Source organism: Eleginops maclovinus, chromosome 20 (genome assembly GCF_036324505.1).
Source record: "Eleginops maclovinus isolate JMC-PN-2008 ecotype Puerto Natales chromosome 20, JC_Emac_rtc_rv5, whole genome shotgun sequence".
NCBI classification, from domain to species: Eukaryota; Metazoa; Chordata; class Actinopteri; order Perciformes; family Eleginopidae; genus Eleginops; species Eleginops maclovinus.
The window spans coordinates 8,987,661-9,009,942 of NC_086368.1; the positions used below are offsets into that span (position 1 = coordinate 8,987,661).

General features: G+C 42.4%; 1 protein-coding gene across 3 annotated transcripts in view; it reads right to left on the reverse strand.

The window, feature by feature from the left end:
• The window catches only part of LOC134882897 (membrane-associated guanylate kinase, WW and PDZ domain-containing protein 3-like), a 135,943-nt gene that overhangs the window by 22,591 nt on the left and 91,070 nt on the right, over positions 1-22,282 (reverse strand). For 2 of the 3 annotated variants that reach the window (XM_063910908.1, XM_063910910.1), the window contains exons 3-11: positions 21,417-21,536; positions 15,626-15,832; positions 11,759-11,927; positions 10,273-10,352; positions 9,461-9,518; positions 8,212-8,318; positions 3,595-3,786; positions 2,232-2,870; positions 321-352 (exon numbers count right to left, since the gene is read on the reverse strand). In XM_063910908.1, coding sequence (XP_063766978.1) covers positions 321-352; positions 2,232-2,870; positions 3,595-3,786; positions 8,212-8,318; positions 9,461-9,518; positions 10,273-10,352; positions 11,759-11,927; positions 15,626-15,832; positions 21,417-21,536 — 1,604 coding nt within the window. Of the gene's footprint in view, positions 1-320; positions 353-2,231; positions 2,871-3,594; positions 3,787-8,211; positions 8,319-9,460; positions 9,519-10,272; positions 10,353-11,758; positions 11,928-14,265; positions 14,312-15,625; positions 15,833-21,416; positions 21,537-22,282 lie in introns of those variants that run through there. The other variant, XM_063910909.1, reaches the window with a different exon arrangement.

The following is a 22,282-nucleotide window of genomic DNA, read 5'->3' on the forward strand; positions in this document are numbered from 1 at the left end:
TCTAAAACTGTTGTATTAATAATACCGCCATATCTAAAGAGGCTCATCCATGCTTCATTACCATTGCAATCCCCTGACAATAGCCCTAAGAATACGAATACTGAAAGGAAGTAATTAAGAGCGTTTTTTTAGAGCAAACAAAAGGAGTCGCCCAGAAACATAATCAATATTCAAATTTATTTGGCTATCATTTAATTCGATGCAACAGGGGCTTACTGGTTAAGCTGAAGGACAAAAAGCTTTGAAATTAAATTTGGGGGAGAAGTCCCCAAGGGGGGAAACAATAGTGAGGAAATAGGAAAAGATATGCTTTTACTCACAGGCTTGAGAGTCTTCACAGGGGATGTTTGACCTATGAAGAGACACAGAGACCACAGGAATATGGTTAGGAATACAGATATGATTTGGAAAAAAACAACAATTGCTGAACCATCATCCACCAGATGGCACTGCCTCTTTGGCTGAGAAGCAGCAGCAATGAGCATACAAATAAACCAGCTCTAAACTCAAGAGGTGTAATGGCTTAAGAATGCTCCATTAAGGAATATGCATCCATGTGCAATTAAAGATACATAGGGAATATAAAGGTAGAACAAGTGCTGGGGTGCGGACTATAAAGTGGAAGACCACTGCAGGGCTAAGGAAGCGGGTGAGCGCATTAAAGATTCAGGCATATAATTCAATGACCGATAATTCTCTCCTCTCTCTCTCTCTGTTCGCTGTAAAGTACACCCACACGCTCCATCTCCAGCGCTCAGATTGTTCCCTACAGATCATCTCATACAGCCCCCCTCCCATGGACTCCCCGCATTAACTGGATTAACAAACACTCCTCTGGAGCCCAACACTTTGCTTGATGAGGGGTTAATGGAGCCTGATGTAAAAGGGGGGAGAGTCAGCAGCATTTTTCCGCTCCAATGCGAAATTCCCTATCCAGCATCAGAGCCATCGAAGGCACATTAAGGACCATTTGGCTGTGCACACACCTGAAACACACTCATTCCTTTCAGCCTTCCTATAAGCTTGGACTTCTCTGTGTGAATTGATGCCCACCACTGACACACACACACACGCACGCACGCACACACACACGCACACACTTTACCAAGCCAAATGCCATTGTCTAATGAGGGTTAAAGCCAGCATTAGCTTGGCAATTGGGCAAGCTGGATAAATCTGAGCCCTGTTTGCTTTGAATGTGGGATCATTCAGTGCATTATGGGAGTAGAGCATGGTGATGGTGGCACAGCAGTCAGGGTGAGTAGTGGGAGAGGAGAAACGAGAGTTGGGGCGTGGCTGTAGAGAGGAGGCCCCTGGGGATCTTCACTCTATAGACATTTAGCCATGGCTCTTTAAGGGGCCATGGATGTAGAGGCATGCAGAAGTCCCCTACGGCCCGCTGATGATCAAAGCCAATCCAGGGTTCATCGATTTACGAAATGATTCCCCGGGGCGGCTGGAGATGATGTAGGACTGTAGGAGACATCTGAAGGGTGTCTTCACTCCTCCCTCTCTGCTTTAGATTCAGGCACAGCCCCACGCTTATGTAATTCCTGCTCTCAGACTTGTAACAGACTGCATTACGCCTCAATGGGTGTCGTCATAAACAGAGCATAGTTGTGTGGAGACACACAGGAGGAGTGCTCCAATTTTTCCCAGATGTACATGTACAGTTTGCAAATGCTTAGAGGCTGCATGTGACAGCAATAAACAGGGCTCAGTCTGTCGGATTGAGTCTGATCACGTCTATTCAGCTACTAAAAGGCAACAGTCTCTATTGTGGTGACCTTCTACAGGTTGCAGACACAGTGGCATCACACAGGTTTCTACAAATCAGTGTGTGTTCAGTCAATGCCCCCTCGACCAGCCTCTATAGCACCTCCCCTCCTGTCAGTATCAGCACTCTGACCTCAACACCATGGGCCCTGTTGAAGTTGTATTGACAGCAGTATTGGCAAGTACGAATAGGAAAATGTACTTAAAGTGTAAGGAGTAAAATTATTATATTGCAGAAGAAATTCAAAAATCTTTCAAATATTTTGTATAGATGTAGAACTTGAGTAAATGTATTCAGTTACTTTCCACCACTGATTGAAAGCCATAGCAAATCGCATACAAAAGCGCATTAAAGCATGAGAATGAAGGATGGATAGAATGAAAGGACTGAGATTAACAGAGAGACAACCAAATGGATGAAAAGCCAGACAAATTATTTTTCTTCCATGTCTCACCTCCTCGCAGCACTAGCACGTTGACCTCGCTGCCCACCGGCAAGTCTTTGAGGATGTCCACTACTTGGGCGTGGCTCAGCGTTTGGACGTTTTGCCTGTTGATCTCCTTAATCACGTCTCCTTTCTGCAGGCCGCGGCACCACTGGGCGTCCAGGATCATCTTCACCTTCTGGCCCAGCGGGCAGTCGGCGATGGCAAACCCGAATCCTCCGGGCCCCTTGATCAGGGGAACACTCACCAGCTCCGGCTGCAGCATCCCTGCGACCACCTCCCCATGCCTCCCGTTGGGCATGGCTGCCACCACAGGCCGGCCGCTAGCATCGGTGGTGACGTAGTGGAGCTCTTGAGAGGAGCCGTGGAGGACATCGCCCTTCACGAGCAGCGGCTGCCCGTTGATAAGAGGCACGGCCGTCACCACCTCCCCGCCATGCAGGGCCTGCTGGGGCTGGGTTGCCGGTGGAAGAGGGGGAGGTGGAAGAGGGTCGTCGCTGCTTAGATCCACATCTGGAGGAAGCGGGTAACCACGGCAAAGAACCATGTCCACATACTGGTTGATTGGAATGGATTGGAACATCTGCACAACCTCTGGGTGGGTTTTTCCCAGCACTGACATCCCGTTAATCTCAACAATCACATCGCCTAAAAGAAGGGGGAGAAAGAAAATGGGAAAAAAATGAGCGGGGACTTTCACTTTCGGTATTTAATCCAGACACCACGTCTCTACATTTTTATTGGAAAGCACTTATTCCTGCCATTGTCAGTTTGATTTTTCTTCTAAAATGTCCCTTTCCTCTTCACTGCTCTCGCACATATTTCCTTTTGGCAGCTCCCTGTACCTCTTCCCTTTCCTTTTATCTTCAGTCTACCATTCAGTGTTTCTTTATTCTTGTCCCTCCTTCATACACTCGATTGTTGAGCAGACCAGAACAGCACTCTCTACCACAACTGCGCGGAAGGGAGACTGGTGTAGATTTCCGTCACATCGCACCATTGTACCCATCACACACACACACAGAGCTGACAGCTGTTGGTTTATGTAGACAGCCGCAAGGCAATGGCAAGATCAGAAACTAAACAACAAAGGCGGTACATGGCTTCCCACCCACCATAATCAGACTGTCTGCTATAAACCTAAACCCTTGACAGAGCTAGAGTTGCTGTTATTGCTTCTTTGTTGAACACATGGGACAGTGTTAGGTTAAGTGAATACTACAGAGGTAACACCTCCAGGTGCATCATGGTAGCAGTTGGCCGTAAATGAATTTTTTTTCTAATATCACAGAAATTAGAAGCTTTAAACTCATCAATATTCTGGCCTGCTAAATGAGATTTAAGTGTTTCAGTGTACATCTGCTATGCTCACCAGAAGCCATCTTGTTGTCGTGGGCAGCAGGACCGTCGCTAAGCACGTTTTTCACCTGCAGAAACTCATCAGTGCGGTCTCCTCCGATGATGGTGAATCCAAACCCCTGGGAGCTCTTCTTCAGCGCTGTGTGGTACAGCTCCCCCTTCAGTTCGCTGGGGTCTGAAGTGAAGCTGAACGCTCCTCCCTTACCTGCAAACAAAGAGCACATGTGTGTGTGAAATGGCTGTGTGTAAAGAGCGTATGGAGAGGGAGGTCTAGGAAGTGAAATGACAGGCTCTATTAAACTATTAAAATCTCCAAACAGCGTTGACATCAAAACGGAGCAACACAGATTAATACATTCATATCCCCCTTGAAAGACAGCACAATTCTTCCATGTCTGCATTGAATGTCAATGACACACATTATGTGCTGAGGATCAACATAGTAATTAGTCACTTCTAATTAACAGGCAGCATCTACATGTCTAAACTAGATAAACCCATCAACAGGGACCTTGTTTTGTATCCCTTCAGATATGAGCACAGACACACAGATACAATCATATAAATGTTAGTTTAAAATGCTAATTCATTTGCTAATGATTGTGAGCTTCCACTTTTCACAGAACCAGGGATCCGAACAGTCGTTTAATACCTCTGACAGCGTCCTCTCTTATTTGTCATTGTAGACTTTTTATAACTTGAGTAGGGAACAACTTAAGGTCAGTGGCAACATCAATACGGACCAGCAGTTCAGCTGTGGCATACGCTTTACTCTAGATAACCAACTGTCAGGGTCACACTGAATTAAACGGAGCAGCTTTCCTATCTGGCATTACTGCGGTATCAGCACTTTAGATCATGGACACTCCATTTTTCCCTTGCTGCCTGATGGACCCTGGCCTTTACTGTGTTATAGCTTTGAATCAAACACACTAAAACTGAAGCCAGAGGGTGATATATGATGAAGATTCTAGCAACTTTGCATTATTTGAGAGAATGGGATGTAGCTGCATGTGCTGATTAAATGCAAGAAATATAATTACGGTTTTAGAAGTGGTGCATAACCTTTTTAAATAAGCTCCAGTTTCTTTATGTACAAAGATGTTTGATTGCAGCAAAACAACCATCAAGTTCAGAGCACAAAATACTATTACTAGTAATAACATAGTTACAGTAATGCTGGCATTAAATTCTTTATTGGAAACAAATCCCATCAAAAGACCAAAACCAACACCGCTTGATTCTGTATACATTACGCACACCCACATACTGCTATAGAAGTAGAAGACCCCCATCGTTTTTTATATTAAAAGAAACAGGAAAAATATACCCTTAAACAGACTGGAAATGTTTTTTTTAAAGAATTGGTGAGGAGTAAATAGTGCATTTTTGGGGGACTTATAGAGTGTGTGTTCATGGTAAGGAAGAACAATGTCAACCAGTGTATTGATGTGGCCTACTGATGGGTTTTTTAACAGCTGTTGGACAACAGTGGAGAATTACAAAAAATATTAGTCATAACCGAAATGTGGGTTGGCTTTACTTTGAACTCCTGGCAGTGTCCCGCCCACGTGACACGTCCCAACCTATTGTCCGCAATTTACAGTCGAAAGCTGAATCCCCTTGGCGGCAGCTTTGTCTGTCTGTGTGTTCAGCAGGATGACCTTAGAGTTGTCGTATATAACACATATAATGTCTCTGTTCTAGTGGTAAACACTGAGAAGTGTTTCAGAAATAATGCTTGATGTGGTCGTGAACATAATATGGGGTTTAACGGAAGCCTTATCAGAAGGTCTGTGTTTCGATTCCAAGCCCCAACAGTCAACATTTTTGTATTATTGTGCAAGATACTTTCCCCAAGTAGCTCCTGACGGCATGTCTAACAGTGTGTGAGTGTGTGTGTAGCAGCCTCTGTGTAAATGTGTGTTAATGGGTAAATGCTGACTTGTGTTGTAAAAGCGCATTGAGGGGTCGTAAAGTCTGGAAAAGCACTCTATAAACACAGTCCATTTACCTTTGACTATATTTATATGTGCCAATTGTATATGTCTTTTGAGATCAGGAGCTAAAATTGGATCTGAGAAAACGGCATCACTGCATGTGTATGGCTCACCTGAGAATAACTGCCCCGTGTCTCTGAATTTAAAGCTGCATATCGTCTTCCAATTCCACCTTTTTATCTCTCTCTGTTGCATATGGTGATTGGACGGTGCCTATTTCCATAACTAATTTCACAACAGCTTTTTTGTTTTTCTGGAAAGAAAGTACACTTCTCCTCTCATTTCCTTCAGTTTTTAAAAACCCTATAACTTTCAGAGGCGTGTGTAAGGTAAGGAATTTAAACGTGGGCACTCGCATAATATGATAAATGGTTCAGCAGTCATAAACATCCAGCGCAGACATGAACGGCTCTGAGTGAGTGTAACTTATCACAGTCGTGTGCACTCCAGATGTCCACACTGTAGCATGGATCAAACAAAGCTCATTTGCATAATCACATTCAAATTGGTTGAAAAAAAAAGCTCAAAATGGTTTGTTATTTGTTTTTGCCGCCAGTGAGTGCTAAAATAACCATTCTACTGCGCGTTTGTGTGTGAATAAAGAGACAGAGGTAATGGAGGGCGAATGAAGTGCGGAAGGAAGTGAGTGTGGTGTGTACAAGTCTCTACTTGTGTGGGAGAGTCCAAGGAAGTTCTCTGTGCCAATGTTTGTGGGCAGACTTTGAAAGCCAGAGGCAGACAAAAACCATCAGATCCACCAAATCAAACAGCCGTGCTCTTTGATTTGTGTGACTCAATTGCGTTGTAAATCGCAAGCGACATTATTCTGCATAATTGGGAAGACATCTCTCTTACTACATCAATGGAGCAATAGCTTCAGCTGTATTAAAACAAAAATGCACCTTGAACATCAGAATATGAAAACAACTGTCAATGCAAGGCCAACTAACAGGGAAATATCTTGTAAACAAGCTATCAGAACAAAGCAACATGTGGGCACAAAGCCTGGTATGCTATCGAGCTAAAACACCAGTGTTGTCATCTTTCAGGCTAGCTTTAAAAACACCTCACCACAAAATTGCTAATTTTTAATTACTAAATAATACTAGTGATAAAAGTGTGAAAAACTGCTTTTGTTACATGTACAACTAGATAAACCCACCAACAAAGACCTTTTTTGTGTATCCCTGCTAGGGGAGCACAAAAACACAGATACAATGACAAAAATGTTAGCCTAAGATGCTATCGTTTTGGTGCTTCGATCTTTTGCAAAACGATGGAGCTGAACAGTCATACAATACCTTTATAATAATACTATAATGTCATATCAAGGTGATGACAATAAGGAGTGAATTATTTCACAACATTTACTGTATATGTGTTTCTTTCCCTGTGATTCAATCTTGGAGAACTGTAAAAATCTTTATTCTGGCCCGAGGTGTAACCGTCGCCTTATGCTTTGGTTTCATAACAGCAGCCCACTGACAGCTCACTAGGTTGTGTAATCGGTAATCAGGGGCAAGATGGCGGTTTCATGAGTCCCTACACACCTGAGCAGAGAGATGTCTGATTACGCTTGGCCTCTCTGACGTGCTGTTCCACCAGCTGTTGCAACATGCACCGCTAAAAGCCGGCCTCCTCCCCTGCATTCCGTCTCGCACTCCCTGGAACCCTTCCAGTGTTACACACCTGTCCGTCTTCACTGCTGCAGCACACTAATCTATTATACATCCATTGTAATGAAAAAATACTTAATACATAATGTTTATTGCAGCAGAAAAATGGCTCGTCAACGTAAAGAACAGCCCATTATTGCAGCACTGAGGGAAAAACACGAGCGAACCAGAGAAGAACATGTTCATTTTGATAATCTATAACTGTTTGAGGCTACTCAAAGGTTGACACGTTCAGCTGGCCTTGCATGAAATGATGACATTCCGACTGCTTGCTATTTCCGGAAAACAAATTCATCACAGCGCACTGACTGAGGTGAAAATGTTAGCTTCAGTACAGAGCAAACGCGAAAGTAATTAAAATAGAATTTAATTTTAGATAATTGCCTTATGCTCATGTCCAGAGTGATTAAAAGTGAGTAGGGAAATAGAATAAAATGTTAGACAGCTGCAATAAAGTCAAAAGTACGGCTGTTGTTCTAGAACATCACGCATTAGAGTGAAGTGAAAACAAGGTTTAAAAATATTAACACAAAAAAGGCAAGATGTTACATATGCACAGGAACAAAGAGATTTGTCATTTTTCATGTGAGAGGACTAAAGCTTTACTGGAATATCTTGCTGTGTGGTTTTTACCAAGAAAGACATGACAAGTGTGAATGTCGGTAAGCTGGTGAAATAATTATAGTTATACATGTGCATGCATGTCTAATAAACCTGAGGGAGGCGTCCAAACCCACGAGGCAGGGTACAATATGATATCTTGTGATGGTTTTTTAAAAGTCTCTGTAACCTTTATTGGAGCAGCAGTTGCAGTTTTTTTATGTGTGTAAAATCAAATTCTGTGTGTCCTTACCTAAACTCCTCGGCAGTTATGAAAGTTTTCCTTTCTGTCTTTACACTCCAAAGGGAGAGGAAAGGAGAGTGGGACAGCTTTTGAAGAGTTGTTGTTATTACCTTGGGAAGGTGGTGCTGCGGCTTGTTGGATCGCTGCCGTCTCCTGGCTCAACTTCTTTTTTGCCTCCAGGACCGGGTTCTCGAACTGGGTTTTCTGGTTGATGTGGCTGCAACAAAAACAGGCTCAGATGGAAGGCACCAGCAAACACACATACTAAATATCAACACACACACACACACACACACACACACATACACACACACACACACACACACCTCCGACTTTTTGAGGTTAGTGCGCCACTTTTTCATAATTAATTATGCAAGCACCTTCCATATAAAGGAATCATGATTTTCAACACATAGATACTAATGTTGCACCATTATAAATACATTCACAGACACAGCTCACGTAAAATAAAGGCTGGCTTGCCTTCACTTTATGTGGGGAAGGTGGTATGGCTTTTAGCAATTGTGTATTGTCGGAAATGAACCCCTAACTACCAGCAACATCCTGTTCCTCTACAAAAAAGGTAAACAGCCTGTTGTCCCTCTGGCATAGAAAGCACAGCATCACAGTGAGCTCCTTTCAAGCTAAAACACTGGCAGCCATAAGCCACATCTTCTCAGCATTGACTCTCCTTGTCCAAACAGAGCTTCTCTCCCGTGTCACTCTTTCTACCTATGAGGGATCCTACTGCAGTCTGAGCACTAACACAACCGAGTCCCCATTTCTTTTAATCATAACAGATTGCTACCTCACCTCCCAGCCCCCCTATCTCCTCCTCTCTTCATGCGTTGTAGTTGTTCCCCACTTCTCTCTATTCCTGGTACAATGACTGTGTTTCACTGATTTCCTGCTGGGGTGGTGAGGAGGAAAAACACATTTTGCACTCAGACAAATGTACAAACAATATGCAAAGGGAAGTATACACAGGGTTTCTGCACACACGCTTATTACGCAAACACTGGCAGAGCACAATCGGAGTAGTGTTCTCATACAGGTCACTGTGATGTTACCCGCAGAGATACATTTAGCCACCCACTGATAAAAAATCGGAAAATCTTGATCAGAAACTTCAATCATTCTCCTCGGCCGAGATGAACAAAACAAGCTCTATGCTACATCCATTTGTTTATTTTTTTTTTACAAAGTATTGATTCATGCTGGTCCACTGCTAATGTACACTAAGCAGTGTAATAGCCACTCTGATCCTTCTGGTGAAATGCATTTGTGTGTTATGTGCGTCTGCGAGGAACAGATGGAGTGCTTGGATATTGCATATATCAATAAGACGATAAAACTTACTCAACGTAGTATGTGCCGTATTGTGGGTCGTCAATCTCCTCCCAGCCGTAAGGAAGCTCTGCAGAAGGAAGAGAGTGCGCTCTTGTGTCAGGCAAAAGATGCAAATAGGGAGTTACATAAAGATAACAGAAGGGAAGAAAGAAGAAAAGCTGGCACAATGTTTCCAGTCAATCATTTGGGAGTTAACACATCCAACATTGTGCTGATGAACAGCAGTAGTTACCAGTGTATTTCTTTCTCCCTGAATGGGACATTTAGCATTAGGAAGTAGTCATGAAAATAGCGTACAATTATATTTCTGTGGTTTTAAGAAGCAGGCCGGCTGGAATGGCTGATGTAAGCTATGCCCTGATGAACATATCAGGGCGGCTGGAGAGAAAAGAGCTGTTAACGCAAGAGAGAGCTTTGAAATAGCTTTTCAGAAGCAACACACCAACTAGCATTCTGTCCGCCTGTAAAAAATCCATTAAAACCCGGCTGGAAGGGTCCCACTCTTTCAGCTGTGGCCACTCTCTGTCTCTGCCTGCACTTAAGCCAACATTAGCATCCTGGGGATACAGGAATTCTTCAAAGTAGACCCCAGCTTTAGGTAAATTAGGCCATAAGACTGAGGGTTACCCTTGGATGACATGTGGATCCAAAGACAAGTCTTATTTTAGCCCGGTTGGTTGTCTGATCAAAAGTGTAAAGTGATGGATCATGTAATGTGGAGCATTTACAATATAGGTATGCCCTTGTGTAAATACATGTGCAGTGGTTAATAGGCTGACTGTATGATTGAGTACCCCAGCTGAGTAGTGCAACCTACATACCTCCATCCTCACACTTCTCAGGGGGCTTTGCCTTCTTTGCCAAGCGGGGGTCCAACCACGTGGTCGTCTTGGTATTGTGACTGCAGAGCACAAAAGCAGACAATAAATATCAGCTATAAAGACTTGTGCCAGCAGAGAAACCGCTGCTGAGGCACAAGAAGCCAATAAAAGAACGGTTCACGACTGCAGAACGACCACCGAGTCCCCTATGAAATATGCCTTTGCACAAAGAGCCACTGGATTCATCGCGAAACATCTGATCCATCGGTTTATGTTCAGCTGTCACATTACCATGTTTATGGTTATGTGGCCTTTTAAAGAGGGTTAAAAAAAAACACTTTGAATGAGACACCCGACAATGTTGTTTATCCTCAAATGTGTTAACTACTTGGGTGTGTAAACAGGAGGAAAATCACAATGGTCTTCTGGTATCTTTACAGACGTGTGGCTTAGAGCCAAATATGAATAAAACACAGGAGCTTGCATGAACACACATGTACTGTACTGTACTGTAAATACACCCACCCATAAAGACCTCTCAGAGAGGCTTGTTTATAAATGTTCTTAAATCAAAGTATTGATTGGTTGAGAGAAGAGCTTCACACATCTTTATGTTTGGCAAAGTAAACACTTGAAACAATTGCGGCAAATAAATCCGACTTTATACACTGAAGCTCTGAGCTTTACTTACACAAGAAGTGGGGGGCCTAGAATATCATTGAAGTTATAATAGAAACATCAGTTCATGTATATTTAACCCTAACGCACTCCTTCTTTCCCTTTATCGTAATATTGTCCCCTTTTTTATTTGATTGGTTGTTGTTGAGCAGCTGTTTTTTCTACTGACACCCAGAGTCAAACCCAACCCTTGTGTTAGGCTGCTGGATAGATACGGGTTTGATGTGTCTGTGTTTCATTATGCTATAGGAAGATAGCAGTCAATACAATGTTGTATTACATCAGATATGTAAACTACAGTTATAATTTCTCACATCACATCCTGTACCCAGTGCAATGGCTCGTTGATGTGTTTTTAATAGTTTTTTGGCAGCAGGCCTTAGACATGCTGGACATTCTTGTTTGTATAATCACTTAATTGTTGCATATTGCATGATATGGAACAATAAGAAAAAGTATGACATATTGCCAGATGTATCCTTTCACTTACAGTAGTTACCTGTTATAAGGGTTAGCTAACTACTTTAGTATACACTTCTTGCAGTATTTTATAACTGTAACTACAATACATTCATGAACAAAAGTATTTATCCAATTGGTTGATACTTATTTTAGTAGATTCAACTGTTTTTATCAGTTACATTGAATTGTATTATACTGACAGTTGTTTCTTCTATTTTGTCAAGCATCAACATAAATGAAAGTGGTATAATGGCAAAAACATTTCTCTGAAGCATTAGAATGGATGTTTATAATTAGTCAGTTCCCTAATTGACCTCTTGACCCGTGTGTTTTGTCTTGCACTTACTCTATGAAGTACACCATGCCGGTCTCGGTGTAAGCCATCTCCCAGTTTAGGGGCAAGGGCTCCAGGCTGTCATCGCGGGGGAGAGAGCTCCATGTACGGAAGTCCATGCTGCTGCTTGACTGGGTATAGCTGGGCACTGCTTTCCTCCAGTCTGCCCCCTCTTTGAGCTCTGGAGAAAGGAAGAAAAAAACAGGCATAAAGCGGAGCAGACATGGATGGTTAGCCTGCGGGAACACCTCTGCCCCTCTGTGTTCCTGCGAGCTGCAGGGGAGTGGAGGAAGAGCTGCTGTCGCTCATAGGATTTGCATGTGAGAGATAGTGTGTGTGTGTGTGTGTGTGTCCGCCAAAGGGCTGTTTTGCATTTGCATGTGCACACAGTGTTAATGTGAATGTGTTTGTGTACATTCCCTGTGAGAGGTGATGATAGAGGCAGGGACTCACATAGGAAAGGGCCATTTAAGCCCAAGGCAGTTTCTGTATGATAATACTTCACTGCTGCTCTTCACCTATATATATACACACCACTGCATTAGTGGAACACCATTATTGAGAAGCTGCTCTACACTGAACAGGAAACATACAACAAAGGCCGCCCTAATTCGTTTAGCATTTCAAACCGTCCCTCAGAAGATGGTTAGAAAGGGATGAAACACGAGTTCTTTTCATCCCTTTCTTTTATATGGAGCTAACCTCCTCGCAACAGAGGATGAAGCCTAAAGATTTTTTGGATTAAATACATCATTTGTAAAAAAATAAATGCAAAAAAACAAAGAGCCCCTTCAACAGCATCTAAAACACGTTCTTCTTTTTCCGCTCCTTCAAAAACACATAGTTGTGTTTTTATATTTAAGGGGGCACGAACACACAGCGGATGCACATCTGTTCAAAGAGCCATGTAAACAGCTGAAGCAGCCTAAGGGCACAGGCCTGAAGGAGAGCCGGGGACATCAGGTTCACAGCAGGGTGAGAGCCCACTCAACAGGGAAGAGGGAGAGGGGGAGGGTGATAAGGACAGCCAGAGCAAAGGTGGGGGGAAAGCTGCAGTCATGACTTTAGAGACTTAGAGCTCACATTTTCCATTAACCTCTTTTTTTATTCACCCATAACTCTGCCCATCTATGGCCAGTCTGAGAATCCTCTGCCCCAGCTGTAGGGCTGTAGCAGAGCAGCCATTTGTGACTGCTTTCTTTCCATAAAAAGAGCTCCTGGATGTCTGGGCATCATTTCCTGTTTGATTTCAATATGACAGTGCAGTTGGGTAAACAGACTTTGGATTTCTGTGAATCCTTTGTACAGCTGAGCAAGCAATGTTTGAGCCGTGACTGTCAAAACAATGTTTCATTGTGGAAAGAAACATACCATTTTCAGCTTGGACGTGCATCGGTGTTGACCCCAATTCTCTCACTATGAAAACCCAGGTATGGCGCACGGTACTGCATGTAACCCATTTCTGTTGTGGGGGATGTTCTTGAGCATTAAGGACAGATTTGTTCCTCAAAGACCTCAGGAGTTGGCAGAATTGGCAGCAAATAATCTACCAACATTGTAGCCAGCAGCACATTGGAATATGTGTTTCAATATTATCATTGGAGACAGCATGTCGGCCATGTTTAGTCACTGAATGTGGTTCACTAGCAGATCAGGATGAAATGGTTTGTTCACGGACAAAAGTACTTCTCCCTCTTAGTTTTTTTTTGTGTAAAAGCAGGGAAATAAGATTTCTATTTTTGTTTAGGTTTTGAGATATAACTGTTAAATTGGTGTCTGAACATTTTCCACAGTAGGTCTGCAGTTGGTGCCTAATCTGCTGACCATTTTCATGATACATTAATTCAATCATTTGAAACAAAAAAGTGCCTTTTATAAATGTTTGATTTTATCTGACGGAAGAGGTCCGTTCTCCAGCAACATTTAAATAACACATTTGTCAGACCTTGTTGAGTTGTAGAAATGTTTTGACATCATCATGCTTTCTTTTTAACCTTCTCCCTTGACATTGGAAGTAGGGGAGTTGTGCCAAAATCCATTCACCCTTTTCATAAGACTAACAGTCTGAATCCCATAAGACTAGTAGAGTTTACCCTAACATCAAATTGTAAAACCACCAAAATACTTGCCCTTTCCTTGAAAAAAAGTAAGTAATCGTTTTGCCTCTATTCCAGAATAAGGGAAGGCATTGCCTCTGTAACAAAGACTCAAACTAGGGACCTTATCTGCAAAGCTGTTGTGTCTGTCATGTTTATTTATTATGTCTGTCATTTCATGTTTAATCAAGTATTCATGTCATGTCAAGCTTTTCATTTATTCACGTCATATCATGTCTGTCTAAGTATTTATGTCATGTCTAGTCAAGCCCCCGTGTTACATGTCATGTCTCGTTTTCCATTTCCTGTTTTATTTTGTGCTTACCTCTTGTTTTTCATTTCAGGCCCTGTTACTTCCTCCCTTTGTGTATTTCCCGCCATCGTCTGCCCAGCCCCTGATTGTTTCCACCTGTTCCCACTCACCTCATGTATAAATAGTCCTGTCTCCCCCTGTTCAGGGTCAGTTTGTCTTGTTCGTTTCCTTGTCCAGTCGTGTCAGGCCTCAGGTTTGAGAAAGGAATATTCAAGTGTGTTACTATGCCAGTCAAGTCAAGCTCAGATTAATCTCTAGTGTAGAGCTAATCTTGAAGTTCTGTTTTTGTTACGTTTTGTTTTTCCTCCTTGTGAGCGCTTTTTGTTATGCCGTTATACCTACTCTGGTTGAAGGATTTTTGTTAATCTTTATTAAAAGATCTTTTTGTGACATTCAAGACTGTGTCTCCGGGTCGTGCATTTGGGTTCTCCTGCTTTGTGTCGAGGTTGTGACAAAAGCCTAACTTTACTTAATCTCCTTTGCTCAGAGGGGGTATAAATACCCCCAATATATATATAAATGACTCCGATATCCATATGGAGAACAGAGTCAGAACCTTTGTTTTCTCTCTATCTGCGTCAAACTGCCAATGGATTGGCTCTAATTACCTCTGCCTAGATGGTTACAGTATGATTACTGCTTGTTTTTTTTGTTGGTCTGTTTGTTAGCAGGATTAGGCAAGGTTTTTTATGAAACCTTTCGAAAGGGTGTAGCAGGGGCCAAGGAAGAACCCATTCAATTTGGGAGCGGATCCAAAACACAGGGCAGATATACAGATCATTTTCTGAAAATTGCCTTGTTGGAGGTCTTGCTCTCTGAGTGCTCGGGATTGTTTGTTTCCATTGTTCTTCTCTTTTTCAGATCAGGTCCATAATGATGGATCTTCTCCATTGATGGCCCTGATAAGAGAATACTATATGCCTCTGTTTCATTGTTGTGGTGGCATAAATGTCAATTCAAGATGTTTAAAAAGATGCATTGCTTGATATCAGTGGTAAGTAACCTGTTTTGTTATGTGGTTAAACAGTTCTTACAAATCAAGTTTTCAATTTTAAGGTTTAAGGAGTTTTCAACTGCCACTACATTGTACTGTGCAACTTCTCTCTCATCCGGTCACTAATTAGCAATAAAAAGATATAGATAAAATATGATCTGGGTTTGCACAATACAACAACCTTAAGTTACAAAAGGTTGAGAAGCGGGTGGGAGGAGAGCTTAGGAGAGATGATTAAGCTGCTCAGTAGGATGTAGCCAGACAAGCTTTTAAAGCCATTTTAATGTGACAGATTGAGATGTGCACAGTGCCCATCTAACGGTATACAATCTGTAACAACCCAGTCTTTTTGTCTTACCAGAGACGGTGACCATGACCCTAATGTTTTGTGGCAATTCCACATCCAAATGACAAACAGTGTGCAGCAGATTCTCTCAGATTTCAACATGACATTCTATGCTTTGACATTTACTGACCGGGCAATCCATTGACCAGTGGGGGCCTCTCGTCATCATCTTCCTCCTCGGGGACTGCGCTGTCCTTCCTGTCCATCTTGCTGACAGAGGTGGTTCGTTTCCTCGGGAGCTCACCGCCGTAGTCTTCATCAAACAGCACCTGATCCACCAGGTCAGGCTGCACCAGGTTAGGCTCTGCCGGAGGCTTCGGGGTTCCATAATAATTACCTTTAAGAGTGAAGGATGGGAGAGGCAGAGGGAGGAAGAGAATAAATATATAAAAAAATAATGCAACCATACAGATAAGGCGCCACAGAGAAGGCAGCTAGATTGGCAACATTACTCTTTTCAGGTTTATATTCATATTTGTGCCTCTACTGTAACATGTCTCCATGCTTGAATGTTCCAAAAAGATTTTTTTTTTCTCATACTGCCTGTGCTGCAGCACCTCTTTTCACCCTCTGTCTGGAACCAGTAGTCAGTCTGCTCTGATTGGTTAGCTGATGGATCTATTGTTATTGGTCAAATGCTTAGAGATGTTAAGGAAATCACCCTCCCAATCTACCACTATCACGTACAATGTTTTGGAGCGCTAGCCAATAGAAGCACCAGTGTTATATAGTGATGTCACCACGTTAGATATTAGCCTTTGAAGACCATTTACATGCACACAAATCTATATAACACACTACAGGAGAGGTAACACCCCCAAAACAAGCTTAATATGGATTGAAAGTAAAGGATGGAAGGAGCAGAGGGTGGAGGAGAAGAAGGAAAAAAATAAATAATGTCACCATATAGATAAGGATAAATTCCGACGAGTGCAGACTGACATAATGGCTGCAAAGTTGACTGATCAAATAAAAAATCGAAAGAAAAGTAAGCAACTATTTTGAAAACGACTCATCATAATTTGTTAATGCGAAAAAGGCAAATATTTTAAATTGAGAAGTTTTACTATTCTGCACAGTAGTGCTATTAACTGTCCACTGTCGTAAGACAACGAGGCTCACACAGAGAGATCTTCCACCATGCCCGACATTACTCCAATTCATCCGATTCAAATCTGGTTCAATTCTCTAAATGTCATACACCAGCGCTGAAGGTCGAATATTCACAAGTTTGAGAGGTCTGCTCACTTTGCATGATTTTTACATCACTTAGCCCCCTGTTTTGTTTTCCCTCGATAACTGCACCGCAGGGCGGTCATGACTCATGTAACATTAACATCAGTTCACTTAGAATTTGCAAGCAACTAATTACACTGATCATTGAATACAGCAATTATCTATCTCTCAGCTTGCTTTTTTTAAATGAAGAGAAACCTTGTGTTACAGATTATGAATTTTCAGTGGGATAGCAGAGCTCCGTGAAGAGAGGGGATAGAGAGCAAAACTTTGTTAAATTATTTGCTAATTTAGCTCATGGAGCGATCCATCTATGTATGGCTGGTGAGCAGTATATGGAACTCAATTCAGGCGTAGAAGAAGTAATTATTCAACCTCCATTAGGATTATAAATAATGTGCATACTCATTTATATCCTAACCATTTATAATGGTTATTTGTTTGCTAAATGCTTCTCTGTCAGATGTGTTTACGCTGTAATATCACATTAGTTTTCTGGGAATCCATTTGTCATGTCAAATATTTATTCAGATCTCACAATAAGTGATCACCAGATTGAGTCTACGATTTATAATCAGATTAATTAAAGAATATGGGAGCATACCGCTGGGAAAATTTCAGCAATTTAATTAGCCTCCATAAACTCTATCTTATTTTCATTTGGACCGTGGTATTATGAACCTTTGATGTACTTAAGCATGAACATGCTGACATCACAAATACTGTGCTGTAGGAGCAACATTTATCAACTGCGGATCTTTTTATAGCTCGGTACAAAGAGGGGAAGCTGACAACAGTGTGCATGCCAAGAAGAACAGAGGGCTCTGAGGAGCACATCACAGTCATTTTAGCAGCTTTACAGCACGACACAGTAACGCCACAACAGCCTTTTTGATAAGAGAGCCCATCTCGAGTAGAGGGTCTCATCTCCTCGGGCATGCCAGTTACAATACCCAGCAACTGGGTTAATGCAGCCATGCTCATCTCCCTGAAAGCAGTGGGAAGGTTGAGGAGGAGAAGGAGGCTGGATGAAAGCCCACTCCTCCCACCTCGTCGCTCGACTTTCTGTGTTTACTAAGCGACACTCATCCGCATTTGTCAAAGATGGCTTCATTAACAGGGGTGGTGCCACGATAGCAAGGAGAGATTTGGTCTGCTGGCTAATCCCCGCCTGTCTCCTGCTGCACGCTGACATTCATCTGCCAGACGCTACGTGCATGATTAATTACTTACAAACATGTCTCTTGGACCCTGATAAATGTGTTGCTGATATAGAGGTGTGTGAAAGCGGCGCGTCAGCGAAGATTTGTGGCACCATTTGCCTTTATAAATGGAGAGAAGCCTCATAAGCTGATGAGCAGGGGCGCTTGTCCGACGTTACTTGTGATCCCCATGTCACCGGGCTGATGAGTCAGGAAGAGCGAGCCTCCTCTGTCAAAGTACGTGAGAACGATTTCATGGTGGTGGAATCAGCAGCCGGTAATGAAAAGGCTCCTGTTGTCAAGGGCACTATGGATAAGCTACACAAGGTCATGTGCACACGTTAATCTTACTGAGATCAGTAACAGACAGCCGCACAGACACTCCTAATGCATTAGTGCTGCACTCTCATCCAATGTGATCTCCAAGTCTGTGTCCCTTTCTCCTTATAATCAGACTCATTATCACAATGTGGATCCTAAAACAACATATTTGACACGAATCTCGATTTGGCAGAATTTTGCCTTCCCTGATAGCAGACACGAGATGTCATTTTCCAAAGAAAAAAACCCTCTATGGGCAGAATTTCATTTTTCAGAGAGTGTCCCAACCTGAACCTTATAGAGACTAAGCGGGGACCAAAGGCCCAGAAAAGACTTGCTCTCAGCGCCTGGTGCAGATGGCGGATGTGTCTGCTTGGCAAGCAACCTGAGACCCTCCGGACCAATATGGAGCAGCCAGCATGTACCCTACCAATCATAGAGCAGCCAGGACCCTCGGAAATAGACTTACCCTGGGTAGTTTGCTTAGTCCTGACCCCTCATTGCCTTGTTGTGAGGACGTGGGGAATTAACACAGTCAAGGATGGCAGGATGATTGAGTCAGGAAAGGGTGTTTAAGTTAAAATTATATATAAATGCATTTACTGCCTCCTATAAAATATTTTCTAGGTGGGGAAAAAGCGGTATACATGAACTATTAATGTAATGAGCATCCCGGCAAGTCATTTGGGACTATTAGCGAGAACATTATGATTAGCTGAAGAATCCCAGCTCGGTACTTTGAGTACAGCTCACTTACTGTTCGTTAAACTAAAGGTAATTCATTAGCTCTTCAAACCCTCGCGACCTATACAAGAGGATGTTTGACCTTGTTTATTTTACTCGTTTTAAAGACAGAGCAAACAAATGGAGTACATCCCATTCCTCGATCCAATTACTTTCAGCTCCACTTTGAGTTCACTTTGCTGCTGGGAGATCAGCGCCTCTGCCACACTAGCCATGCTTTAGCTGACTGGGTTTTAGAGAAAGGAAAAAGAGGAGGGGGGTGGCAGTCACTATCAGAGTGTTCAGTGCTTTCTCAGGGATAGTATGCTCAAACTGTCCAACTTTGGAGAAGCTAATCCACACATCTGAACGCAGCCGAGGCAGCTCAGCTTCCACTGCAAAAGGGGGGTTTTCATGGAAGCTGAGGGGCTAAGCATGCTTCTATGTCCACTCTCTCCCTCTCTCATTTGCTCTCTCCTTCAGTTTGCTCTCCATTTCTCCCTCTCTACCCACGGTCAACCTCTATATGGAGGTGTAAATCCCCCTGGCCTTGGTTCACAGATGAACGACAGCTCGTGGGCGAATGGCAGCTCTTGAAACATGATCTTAGATGATCTATCTCGACACAAGGAAGGGATGTGTGTCTGTGTGTGTGTGTGTGTGTGTGTGTGTGTGTGTGTGTGTGTGTGTGTGTGTGTGTGTGTGTGTATGTCCGTTAATGTCATTTTTGCCACTTTGCTACAAGAGGTGGGAAGAGGGACTGAGACCTAATCACAGGGATCAGAGCCCGTTGAAAGACCTTCAACAGGCTCATCACAGGAAGGCACTTAACCAATTGAAGAGCACTCCCGCAAACTTCTGCAAGTCCATGTGCACAGCCTAGACGAAGCTACTCTCAGACTTAAGGCGCTTTCTCACTGGAAGAGGATTTTACTTTATCTTTTTAATTCTTCATCCTACAGGAAGCACCAGATGCAGCTGAATGGGAGCGAGTGAATGGTGCAGAGAAGGTCCATTCACACGAACCAGAGGTTGCCCCTAAAGTATTTCGAAAAAAATCCCTCCCACTTAACAGCAGCCCGGATTTACAGTAAGAAAGAATGAGCTTAAAGAGAGGGGAAGATTACCATGTTACTGCTATAATCATTGCGCAATGTGAGAGAAATCCCCCTTCCCAATCCCCTCATGACATAAATACACTGCAACAGTCTGACTTTCCTAGACCTTTCAATGCAAGTGCTTATGCTCCATTGTAGGAGGAGGTGTTAGAAATTGTAAATACTTTCCTATTCGGCAGTTCCTTAAGCTGAAATATCCCTCCTTGTGTAAACTTCTTACTGGAAGGAACATGACTGGGCTTGTTTTGCTGTAAAATATCCGTTGCCAGTGACATGTTTACTGCAGCCAGGTGCAATTTAAATTAACTCAAAATAGCTCTAAAAATTCAAATGCAAGAGTTTCAGATACTTTTAATGAACAAACGCTTACTGAATGTGTCTTTGAAAGGAGATGAGGAGGAAAAAGGAGGAGGTTGGTTTTACTGGACTGGTTTATGATAAGGTCATCATGAGGTGATGAAGCTGATTGCATGTTCAGAAACTGCACTTTGGGATTTTAGCCCAGACCATTTACATGCACAAATAACTATATAACACACTACAGGAAAAGGAAAACAACAAAAAGCATAAAAGGAGCTCTCTACAGACAAACACTTTACAAATATTCACATGCATATTTGTATAACATTTTATAAAATTGAGCTGGCATCGACGAGAATAGTCAGAGTTTGAAAAGTTTGGATTCTAATGATTTAATAAAAATAAATTGGTAAATGCTTGGACTGTAATTAAACACATGTTTGCTCCCTTCTGGTAGCACCCTCAAGGATTTCAAGAGATTGAATATAGATACAACAAGTGGAGTCCGTTTTTCCTTTCCATTACTTGTAGTTGTTTTTTTTAATAAAATTAAGAAATCTTCATATGAATATAACTGTCATTACCCTCTGGTTATATCTGGTTCCAAAAGGCTGTCTGACAAAACTATTTCTCTTCTAAGGTTTATTTTAATCCCTGCTGACAAAATAAGTTACACCCTTGTCCTGATTTCTACAGTTTTCCCATTTATATTTAAATACAAAGTCTGCATACTACAGTGGCCCCATTTTATTCCCAGCGTTGAGTTACAGAACACAGTTCATCTGAAGGGCTGTGAATATCGCCGCTAATCTGACTGTCACTTCTAACAAGTCTTTAATCATGTTTCACTGATCAATACAGTTCGTCCCGCTTTTCACATTTCACTAAGGCCGGCTGTAAGTCATAATGACCGTGAATATCGAGCGTACACTCTCTCCATTATAGAGATCTGTCACTGTGAATCGTGTTCACGGATGCGTGCAGGTTTCTCATATTCTCATGACACTGTGGCGATCCCTACCATCATAGGTCCCACTCTCCAGTAAAAGTCCGCTTTCCTCCAGGATCCTGAAGTCTCCGCAGCTGATAAAGTTGTAGTCCACTCCAGGCACCTCCCCATCTCGAGGAAGCCGCGTGGTGCCTGGAAAAAAATAAAATACATAAAAATAACATGTTTGCGGGAAGAGACCTAAGTGCTTCGGGCTGGTGACGTTACCTTATGCAATCACTTGAAAGGACAATGCTTTGTATTTTACTTTTGTTGCGCAACAGCCTTGAAAGTGAGCTGGGAAAAATATAATTCTGCTCCAAGTCTTTTGAAACAAATTCTTCCTGTCTTCTTCTAGCAAAGCAAGTGCTGGTTAAATTTTAACATAAACGGTTTTACTTAATACCCAGGAAATCTTCAACTGACAGCATCTCATGATTCATGAAATACAAAGGACACAGCCTATAGCTTTGTTTTTGTGATTTGTGCAAGGCTGCAGCACATCTTAAAAAGGTTTTCCCCTTTTTTTACGAAAAACCAGAAAAGACCTTGGGGTGTTCCTGTGAAAGATGGATAATTGATGAGGGCCTGTTGTATTCACTGAATCCTTTATGAGTAGTAGAGAAGGTATCATTAGGAGATTATTGATGTGGGGATTAGCTACAGTACAGTGGAAATAAAGACGGATGCATATACATAATGAGTGTTGCTTCAACTTTAGCATTAAAAGTTGTATTTATTGACAGCAAATCTGAGAGAAAAGTTAACTGACAGAATCTCACGACTCATGAGGTACAGAGGATGTAAACCTAATCCCAAAGTGGCCTCCAGAGGGACTTTCCTGGGCTCTGGTTTCAGACAGAGGGTGAAAGTGGTACTGAAGCACAGGCAGTATGAGA